We start from the raw sequence: 11,278 nt of genomic DNA on the forward strand, positions 1-11,278 counted from the left end.
GCGGTAGAGACGATGGACGCCGAGATGAGCACATGAGACCATTGCCCCCCGTCTTAGTGTTACGCAAGTCAAGGCGGACTTCGTCGCGGTAGCGACGACAGACGCTGAGGTGAGCACGTGACACCACTGCCCCCGTGTCTTAGGGTTACACGAGTCGAGGCGTACCTCGCCGCGGTAGAGATGACAGATGCTTGAGACGAGACGTGACACCACTGCCACCTTGTGTTAGGTTTACGCGAGTCGAGGCGGACGTTGTCGCGGTAGCGACGACAGACGTCGAGACGAGCACGTGACACCACTACCCTTGTCTTAACGTTACGCGAGTCGAGGCGGATGTCGTCGCGGTAGAAACGACGGACGCCAAGACGAGCATGTGACACCATTGTCCCACTGTCTTAACGTTACGCGATTCGAGACGGACGTCGTCGCGATAGTGACGATAGATGCCGAGTCAAGCACGTGATACCAAATTGACACAAGAAATTATTTACGTTTTTAAAAATTGCCGAGAATTTAAAAAAATGTTCATGATTTGCAAAAGAAAAAAGTCAAAATTTATTCATAATTTTGAAATATTGTGACACCAAATTGATAGAAAAAATTATTTACGTTATCAAAAATTGTTGAGAATTCCAAAAAATGTTCATGATTTGCAAAAAAAAAGTCAAGATTTATTCATAATTTTGAAATATCGCTATGGATTATTTCTCGTTAGTTGTAAGAAAATCATATTAAATTAATTCAGTGAGCATTCCCGATTCAATCAAAAAGCTATAGATTAATTTAATTGAGGATGATATTTCTTTTATACAAATATTTTATATAAACGTTTTAATCGAAAGAGAATAGTGGGATAGGCTAATTTATCTTTTGGGGCAAAAGTAGCAATTTATTTTAGTTGAAAGTGTTAGCTTTTTCAGTTAAAAGTGGGATTTCCCGCCCACTAGTGTTCCTGAAAAATCGCTGGCCCGGAAAGGGAATGGACGGAATAGAAAATATAGGCCTAATAAGAGAAGACGTGAAGACGGAATAGAGCCTGGGATGTAACGTGTAAGGCTGGGCCAAAATCACGAATTTTTTTTTTGAGCTAGTGGGCAGATCGATCGTTAAATTTATTTATTTTTGAAAGTTAGTAGAACTGCTAAGATTTCTGTAAAAGAAGAAGCCCGATGGCTGAAACTGCTCGGTTTATCTATATCTATACTACTATTAAACAATCATACGAGAACTTTCTTACGTTTACCCAGCAATTAATACAAAAAAATACATAAAGCAATCAGCACCACACAATTAATCCCACAAATCCTAATCCAACAGATAACATTTATCTAATACATCTTTGTATGCACTTAGCAAATTCCCATAACTGACAGTGCTTCATCTCCACCACCCATCATGCAGCACGTAATCCCACTCCAAAATTAACGCGCATCGCGGCCGCATCGGGGTGTCGCTCCGCTCCTGTCTCACCTCGCCTCCCATCTCGTCGTCGCCCCCGCCGGCCATCGCTCCTCAGGTCCGCCCCGCCCCGCCCCGTCAGTCCCTCCCCACCCCGCTGTTCGCCCCGCCCCACCCCACGGCGTCGTTGCCGGCCTCGGCGGTGCTGGAGCTGCTGCCCTTGGTGCCCTCCAGCGGGTCGTCGTCGTAGGCCAGCGAGTCGTTGCCCTGGCACCGCGGGGGCACCTTCCCTCTGAGCCGGAGACGGGCAGACCCCCGGCCAGCTGGGACGGCGTAGAAGAGGTCGGTTGAGCCGCGGAGGGCCGAGGCGACCATGAGGTTCCCGCCCCCGCCGCCGCTGTGGCGGGGTCGCCGCAGCGAGCAGGCCCCCCTGAAGGAGGCGGCGCCGATCTGCTGCAGGCCCGGGGGCCGCTGAGACGCGAACCTGGACAAATCCACCCCCTCCTGCACCTGCACCTCCCGTGGTCTCTCCCCGCTCGCCACGCTCGCCCGCCTCCCCCCGCAGGACGCCGCGCCTCCCCCCGCTCGCCAGGACGTCGCGCCTCCACCCGGTCGCCTCGCCTCCCCCCGCTCGCCAGGACGTCGCGCCTCCACCCGGTCGCCTCGCCTCCCCCCGCTCGCCAGGCCGCCGCGCCGCGCCGCTCGCCCCGCCTCCCCCCGCTCACCTCACCTCCCCCCGCTCGCCAGGCCGCCACGCCGTGCCGCTCGCCGCGCTCGCCCCGCCTCCCCCACTCGTCGCCCAGGTTCAGGTTGATGGTGGCTCGAGCTCCTCCAATGGAGGCCCCGCCGCTACGCTGCCCGCACTGGAGTGAGGCCCCGTCTGTCGACGGCGCTCCTCGCTCGTCGAGTCAGTATATTCACTCCTCTGCCATCTCTATTTTCTGCTCAGATGTGCGTTATGTGCGGTGACCGCAGCTTGTATGCTCGGTGCTCGTTGTTTTGCCAAGCAGAAAGCCCCCCTTGAATGGGAGCAGGTTTCAACCGAATCGCAATTTTTTCTGTAAAATCGGCAGCAAGTGACTGAATAAACCGCACGCATGGCAGGACTGAACCTGTTTTTCTTGAACATATCACTCGACTTAGGTACAGTTTCGTTTACATTCTTTGTGGACTTGGTATGTTTGCTTGGTTTAGTTGTCTTGGTAGTTTTTTGTTCTGGTATTCGTTTCAGTGCTGAATCCTTATTTGTTATCCGACAAAACGAAAGAATCCTGATTTCTTAACAAAATTACGTTCTTAATTATGCCGCGCTTACTGCAAAACCAAAAAGAATCCTGATCATATGATTTGTGTCCTATTTTGTGGATCTCATCCAGATTTTCTACTGCATTTTTCTTATCCTACTCATCACTGACTGTTCTTATTTCTTACAGTAGAATTTATTTCAAATGAGAACTGATCAAGCTATGTGGACATTCATTGCAGGTCAAGAGCATACCGGGTACCTTCACGTCAAAAATCACTTATTTGAACTCATTCACATGCCCTCTAATTGAAGAAGTACATGCTGATGTATTTTCAGCATTGGATGAATATGCTCAGTCGAACTTTATAAAAATAATCTGGGTGGAGAAGCTTGATGATGAGAAATCAATATTCTGTTTTGAGGTTGCGGAGCCAGCAAAGGATCCTAAGTCAAGGGAGACATACGATCCCAAAGGAGGGGACATAATAGTTGTTTCCTTGCGGAAACCGCAGCATGTATCTGATTTGATACAAAATAAGGCATCTTATGTTTTAGGTTCAGTTCTAAAATGTGGAGACAAAGATGGAGATTTCCCACCCAATTGTTGCATTATTCGGTTTTCAGCTGCTATTCCAATTGAAGTAGATCCAGAAACAAAATTGCCTGTGGCGCCATCATTTGCTGTGTTTCTCATAAATATGAAGACATACAATCGGATCTGGAAGTGCCTTCGTATGGAAGTAGAAAATCAGAACAGAAGCAGTAGTACTGGCATCGTTGATCTGGTGTGGCAATACAAGCGAAGGGTATGCCAGATGTTTACATTTAAAATTAAGTTTAGGTCCTTTTTGATAGCTTACTATGCCTGGCATCAACATATACATGTGTGTGTTATAAAGGTCATACTTAAAAGTTAGTACTTAGTATAAGGACAGGCACACGCTCTTGCTGTCTTATTATGCTTTGGCAACCTATGGCTCTCCACATGAGATTTCTTCTGTGTTAATATTACTTCTGCTAACACCTTGCATCACGATCACATTGAACCTGTCAGTAATGTTAATCATATCCTTCTGAATCTGAAATGAGATAACTAATAACTCCCCTATGTTCTTTTACAAATGTATGATTTTACACACACACTATGCTTCAGTTAGGAACTACCACTATTTGTTAAAACTATTGGTGACACTCGCTTAAGTAAAGACATTAAAGATTTGAATCTGGATAAAATTGAATATTTCTCTTATACAGTCATTGAAACTTACTTTGTAGTATTTCTATTAGTCGACTTGGCTTGCAAATATTATTAATTTTGCTTTGGAGTTCCTGGTGTGGACCGTTGGATAAGAGGTACTTCTATTATTCAATAACGCTTACTTTGTAATATTTATATTAGTCGATTTGGCTTGCGTAGTCAAGATTAATGACGTATGTTAATAATTTTGCTTTCGAGTTCTTGGCGTGGACTGTTTGACGATATGTATTTTTATTATTCAACAGCGTGCGTTAGTTTGAGCTTGAGATTGCATAACAAATATTATTTATCATATGTATTGTATATTTCTGAGCATTTGTTGACACGTGCTCGATTGCTAATCTCTCCCTAATAATAAAGCAAGGATGGTTTCTTTGTCCGTCATGGCTCTTTTACAGAAAGGCCCCTGTATTTTCCTCTAATTAACCCGCAGTCCGTTTATAAGTGAGGTCGAATCGTTTTTTTCGCATTTTACATAAGACCCCCTTACTTTCGTGCTAAATAACCCGCGGTCTAAATTGTAGTCAGAGTGAATCGTTTTTAAATTTTTTTATGTATTTTCAAATAACCTCAAAGTCCACTCAGAATAAATATGTATTTTCAAATAAAAATATCTTTTAAACCGTAAAACTAATTTAAACATGTTATATATGAAACTTGATTAGAAAAATGTGTAGAGTTTGAATATGTTGTTATTTTACATGTTAAATATATTTTTAAAAATACTATATATGATACAATACTAATCAATATTTGTCTTTATTTCGTATCGACTATTTTTGTATTGTAACATGTTAACTTAAGCATCAATATTTGAGTAATATTATAATCTTTGGACATGATGTACTTGCACTAGGTTTTTTCTTTGTACATATTTTATAATCGACCTTACGTACGTGTCTTTTTTCTGACAGTATCCACGCACGTTTTTATCAATGAACTACATTTTTTTATTGATTATTTTTCTTCCGTTGCAACGCACGGGCATTTGTGTTAGTTAAAGAAAAACCGGATAAAAACCTATACAAAGGACATACCACATCTAGCTATACTGATCTACATCACTACATGACATACAAAAACGCCAAAAAAATCAAACAAACAGCAGGAACATCAGCGATACAAATGGCGTCATCATACATCATCAACCACGCTCACGGCCCGACGACTTCGACTTCGCAGCAATATCGTACAAATGCACCAAGCTATCACATGATCGGGCCGGGCCGCCGAGGAGTAGCTCGGTGCATCGTTAAAATTGTCGTTTTGCTGTGTGTTGCTTGCTGTCGGAAATCAATCGGGCCGGCTGGGACGCGCGCGCGCGCGTTAGACACGCCCGGCTGAGCACGGACACAAATGAATCGAGTTTCCGAGCTATGAACGGACACGTATATGGAACCGAATCGAAACGAACTTCTCCTCTTTTAATTATAACCTTATATAAGCGCCAGGAGGCCGTGTCCAGCAGCCGGGGGGGTTGGTGTTGGGCGACGTTCCGCTCGGGCCAGGCCAGCCTAGCTACTTGCCGGAAAAAGAAGAGGAAAACTTCCGGCCGCCGCGCCATGTCAACGCCAGCAGCGGCGCTGGAGGATGATGACCTCCTCCGGGAGATTTTCCTCCGGCTCCCTCCGCTGCCGTCAACCCTCTCCCGTGCCTCCCTCGTATGCACGCGCTGGCGCCGCATCCTTTCCGATCCCCGATTCCTCCGCCGTTTCAGCAGACACCACCCAGAACCACCTCTGTTGGGCTTCTTCACACTTTCACGTCTGACATATTCCGTCTTCACTCCCATTTTGGATCCACCCGACCGCATCCCCGCCGGAAGCAGCTTCTTTGTTCGCTTTCTTCACAGCTTCAGGAGACCTCCTCCGTTGGGTTTCTCCAAAGGGTCTCTTGTCTCATATCCCATCTTTGCTCCCGCTTTGGACCCGCCCGATCGCATCCCCACCCAACGCTTCTTTATGCCCGAGCACGTGGTGAATTGGATATTGCAAGGCTGCCGCCACGGCCTCGCCGTCATGCTCAGCGAGTCTTTGTGTGAGGTCTTCGTGTGGGATCCCCTCAATGGCCAGTAGCACCGGGTGCTTTTTCCACCGGAGCTCCGCGACGTCAAAAGGGAGAGTTTTTGTTTGTGCAGCGCCACGGTGATGTGTGTTGACGAACAAGCCGCCCATGTGCATGATGATTGCTTCTTGAGCCCCTCCTTCAAATTGGTCTTGATCTGCACCAGTAGAGACTTGAAGACATCATTTGCCTGTGTCTATGAATCGGCGTCCGGTGTATGGGGGAATATTGTCTCAACATCGACTACAAATATGGTTAGGAGACTAAGGCCCAGCATCCTCATTGGGAATACAGTTTACTGGTTGTTTCATGAACGCGAAATCCTTGCATTAAGGACAGTAAAACTGAGCCTGATCCCTGCTCTCTCGTGAATTAGGTATTTCTAGCCGTCTGATTTCGTTTGTTAAATGTTTCTAACCATCCGATTAGAGTTAGCGCTTCGTTAGCCGCGAACTGGGCCGAAAGTCGTAAGGGCAGCTACTCCCGTAACTATTTTGGAGCCCTGGAGTTAATCGGACCAGTTTTCCTACTCGGCCGAAGGCAGCAAAGCCCGCTTCAGCCTTGATAAGAAAATAAAACACAGCGAACGAACATCTCCCTTCGCTGCTCAAGATGCCCCCTCCTCTCCCCGCCGCCACCCACGGCGGCGTCTCCTCCCTCAGCAAAATCATTCGGGCGTTCTTCTTCCATCCAACCTAAGTCGAGCCTCGCGAGGGATTCCGGCGCGGGTCCGAGGCGGGGCTTGCGAGTGATCCGGCGCAGGAGAGAGGATCAGCCCGAGGCGATGCGTGCGAGGATGCGGTGCTCGACAGGATCCCGGTGGTTCCAGAGGTGCGACGTCTCCTCTTCCCCGTCACTGTTGCTCCTTGCTGCAGCCACTCGTGCGGGTCGCCGCCAGGTTTAGTTCAGTCTCTTCTCTATATGAGAGACCGTCTAACTTCCTTCACATCACCACTAGCCTCAAGGGAGATTTGGAGGAGGCCGAGGCTTGCAACACTGAAGACATGTGTTTTTGTCAGCTTGATGCCACTCTGTCACTGCAGGTTATTGGTAAAAGTTCAGTCGCTCTCCTATCATTTTATCCATAAAAAGTGATGGTTGGACTGAAATATTTATCACTTGAAGTTCTATATAATATGACAATCCGTATTCATTGCTCCCAGTTTCTTGAAGAAAATAATTAGATGGGTACATTTGGAGTTATACGATGTGAAATAAAAATGTTTGTTCCTACCAGTTAATAACTGAAGAATACATCTAAGCTGACTGCTGTCAAAAATACAAATTTGTAATAGAGATGATGCTACTTACGGATTAAGAGGAGTGTCTCCTTATTTTACTATGTATATGTAGTTGGCCTTACAAACAATTCTTTGTATCTTGCAAAGTTCCTTTTTGTTAATCTATAATATAAATATCCATTTCCTGTGTTGTGTAGTTTAAGAAAGAGGATAAATGTTGCAAAAGAGCTGATAACTTTCTTTCTTATGTAGATTATTAGGAGATGTGAAGGAAGTTTAAGTGGATGAGTTATATCCTATCCATGATACCTGGTGTATAACTACCTTGCAATTATCCGTCACCGCGAGTGGCGCACATCAGCCGCCATCAAGGTCCTGTTGTGATGGTTATATACCTCCTCGATTTCCGATAATTGTTCGCTTCTCAAGGTGACCCTCTACCTCGCAGGCAGATTACCATGGTTGACTGAATTGACCGCTCGATTCACCTGCATCCCCTGCCTCGGCCTGATTGACTGGATACCATCAAGCGCTGAATTTCTTCGGGTGCCTTGTCACAGATGAATCTCCTCGAGCGTCTCGTCTCCCTCCCGCAGTAGATCTCCTCAAATATTTGAATATCATTCCAGTCTTAAATTATGTTCCTGGAGACAAACGCGGAAAACTGAGGTACTACTACGCTGTCTGATCTTCCGTCTCTCTAACAGATCTCCTGTCACATGATCTTGTGAAGGTTGTCGTGCATGTGTTGACTTCAGTTTCTACATTTTAGATAGGTGAGTAGTCTAAATTTTCACCATGAAGATGACTGAGGATGCTTTCTATGTCTTGTGCAGTATTCTTCAGTACAAAATATTGCACCTGACAGGCAGAATTGAGAGAACTTGAATGGGGTAAGGACCTCTGCTACATCGGCTAACACAACAACAAGGATTTGCTCACACAGTATTATCCAATGTTCTAGCCGTATATAACTGGGCAGGTTAGGTTATTAAGAACAATGTGATTTATTTATGGTTGCATAACATCTATTTGTGGTCCGTACTTTGAAATATGCTTCCAACAATTGAGTAGAAGGAATTCTTACTGAAGTTGCCAGCATTTCCGTCAACTGTGGTATTTGATCCTTACTACAACCAGTGTTTTTTAGATGTATTTTTTAATTATTTTTCTCTTTCTCCCATTTACAACGCAAAGAAGTTGCAGCTTTCTATAGTCCATGCGTAAATCGTTGATTGATTATATGTTACTCTTTGGTTTTAGAAAAAATAAAGCATAATGATATAAATACTTTCCAATATTCGAGATATAGAAATGTCAATATTAGAATTCATAGTGTGTCGTTTACCTATCTATATATAATAAATTAACTTGCGTTTTTAACTCCAATGTTTATGTGGAACAACTGGATGTATTTAAGACACCTCTTTGGTTACTCCATACTTATCCAGATGACAGCAACAAGTGTTTGTTTCACATTGCCTTTGGTTACTACATACTTTATCCGGAGAACTAAAGCAAGTGCTTTTTTGACGGGACTATATAGCAAGCCTTTGTTTTCAGGACATTGCTTTGGTTGCTACTTCGTACATGTTTATCCAAAGGACAATAGCAAGCCTTCCTTTTACCGAACTATAGGAAGTCTTTGTTTCATAGCATCCCTCATTGCTTTCCTTCACTCTACAACAAGAAAAAATTTGTTTTCATGAGGTCTTTGGCTCTTCCTACATGAAAACTTTTATGTACTCTTTCAACAAAAAGATAGCGGTACAGACTAAATGTGGAGTTCGTCCAATTAGTTAGGTAAGTGTGTTGCAGTACCCACGGTTGTTCATATCTTATTTTTCGTGTTAGAATTGCTAATCTGCTAATTTTGTTTATTAGTTGTGATACATTGTCATACATGTGTTGCCTCTAGACAGAAACCTATGACAAAACATGTTGGTTAAATGGTCAACTCCATTGTTATTTTAATCTATTTTATCATTTTCATGCGTTATCTTGTCTTCATTATATATAAAAAGAAATTATAAATCTCTTTATCAAGAAAATTTTAAAATAGATGGGCGCAGCAATGCGCGCCAACAATGATCTAGTTTGATATTTAAACGCAGACTCTTCATGTCATCGAGATGTCGGCAGAGATCCAATATGTCAACAACTGCTCCTTTCAGCTCTTACGGACAGATGATGACGGTGTACTTGGCCTCGCCGTCAAGTCAAAACTGGGCATTCATATATGGGAGAGGAAACTCATCTCTGATGGTGTTACCGGATGGGTGCTTCTGCAGAAAATCAATCAATTGGAGGGGATCTCGTGTGACGCCTTCAGAAATGCAGAGATGGTGGGGTATGACGAGGAGTTAAATGTGGTGGTTCTTTTTACGCACAGTGGCGACTTCATGGTACATCTTAAGTCGATGCAGATCAGATTAATTTCTAAAACGCATAAGTGGGCTCCTACATTCTATTTTCCCTACAGAAATTTCAACACTGCAGGTAATACCTCCGTACCTCATCTGTAACAAGATTAGTTCCAATTACTATTGGTATATGTGTTTGTCGTATTAGTGTTCGTGTGATGATATTAATGGTTTACTCCATGTAAATAATAGAGTGAATTCCGCTCTTTACCATGTAGTTGTACATTTGTGACACTAATTACCTCATCAAGTGGAAATTCGTCTATAATACCTTTTTTGGAAGCTTTGGACACTCGTTTTCTGATGCATGTCCATCAGGCAAGGTGTGAGGTAACGCCCGGGGTTCAAAAATATATGAACGATGATGAGGAATGAAACCGATGGACAAGAGAAGTCTAAAAATGATCGTCAACACTGTCCTCTGATCTTTACAGATTTTTCTTCGAATCATTAACGCAACATGTCAATCCTATCTAACATAAACAAGAAAAGTGTAAATCTGAGAAATTACCGTGTTAAAAGTCACCAAAATCTGATATTTCGATAAAAAAATCACTAAATGGGGTAATATGTGTCACAAATGTTCAACTATAAGGTAAAAAACGGAATTCACTCTAAATAATATAGTGAAACCATCTAATCTTTCAAAAATAGTTAGCCTCGATTAGATGATTAAAGCTTGCTTACGTTTTTTCACTCAACGTGTCTCCCTGCAAGACAATGTTTGTCCTGATTGTTGTTCATACTAATTATCAATTCATAGCGGTGTGTCGTTTTTTATCGAAAAAGATTACTAGTTCTTCAAAACAAGTAATATAGTGCTTAATTTGAGACCGAGTTTTACCAATTTGTGTATATTTTGTTTGAGCCATATTGGGCATGAACGGGTACACAGTCTCTGCAGTTGTATTATGTATGTATGTATTTTATCTAAACTTCTAAGCAGTCCAAACATGTCTTGGTAAAGCAATATTATAATTATCTCTTCCACCTGACATCAGATGTGGCTACATGTACTGTAGTTGTCACAAAAGCGTACATTGCATTCTCATGATCCAACTTCTCCATGTTTTTTCATTTATTTATTGGGTTTCTTTTCATATAGGCAGAGGAGTTGGGTGGAAATGGGTGGATCCAAATCTCTGAACACAAAAGGTCTGTCAATGTGCTATGTCGGTTGAACAGGTGAGCTAATTTATATGTTTGCTATGCGCATGTCATTTAGTCATGCTTAGACAAATATTATTAAAAGGAAAATTCTTACCTCCCGCCGGTTGATCCGAGCAATCTATCCACCGCTTCCTCGGCCGTTGATCTTGTTTCAACCGACAGCCCAGAGATCGTATCCGCGCGCCAACGGAGCAGAGACCGTTTCATGAAACTGAAGCATTGTTTCAGGAAACGGTTCTGAAGCTGGGCACGCTCGCGCTCGCTGCAAGGAGGCGGCGGCTACCGGATCTGGGAGGGCGACGACGCGGCCGCTCGCCCCCGACGTCGGCCGCTCCCGCCGCAGTCCCTCCACCACGACGCCGGCCGGCCCTTCCCTACCCCCACCGCCCGCGACGCCAGCCGCTCGCCTCCGACGCTGGCGGCCCAACGCACACTCCTGCCAGCCGCTCCCGCCGGCAGCCCCTTCGCCCCGCCGCCT

At 44.3% G+C, this 11,278-nt stretch overlaps 1 protein-coding gene, 1 long non-coding RNA gene and 1 pseudogene across 2 annotated transcripts; all 3 read left to right on the top strand.

Annotated features, from left to right (window-relative positions):
• Window positions 1-1,420: 1,420 nt before the first annotated feature.
• Window positions 1,421-3,665, top strand: LOC123427985 (the record flags this gene model as incomplete). Its single annotated transcript, XM_045112127.1, has 2 exons — window positions 1,421-1,516; window positions 2,884-3,665. Coding segments are annotated over 2 exons (774 nt in total), but the record flags the coding sequence as incomplete, so codon positions are not given.
• A 1,799-nt stretch (window positions 3,666-5,464) lies between these two features.
• LOC123430210 lies at window positions 5,465-10,820 on the top strand (annotated as a pseudogene).
• LOC123430211 lies at window positions 7,399-8,896 on the top strand. The gene is made up of 2 exons (XR_006622889.1): window positions 7,399-7,876; window positions 8,044-8,896. It is a non-coding gene; the product is annotated as an uncharacterized LOC123430211 (long non-coding RNA).
• Window positions 10,821-11,278: the final 458 nt, after the last annotated feature.

The sequence above is a fragment of the Hordeum vulgare genome, chromosome 2H (assembly GCF_904849725.1).
Source record: "Hordeum vulgare subsp. vulgare chromosome 2H, MorexV3_pseudomolecules_assembly, whole genome shotgun sequence".
Lineage (NCBI taxonomy): Eukaryota > Viridiplantae > Streptophyta > Magnoliopsida > Poales > Poaceae > Hordeum > Hordeum vulgare.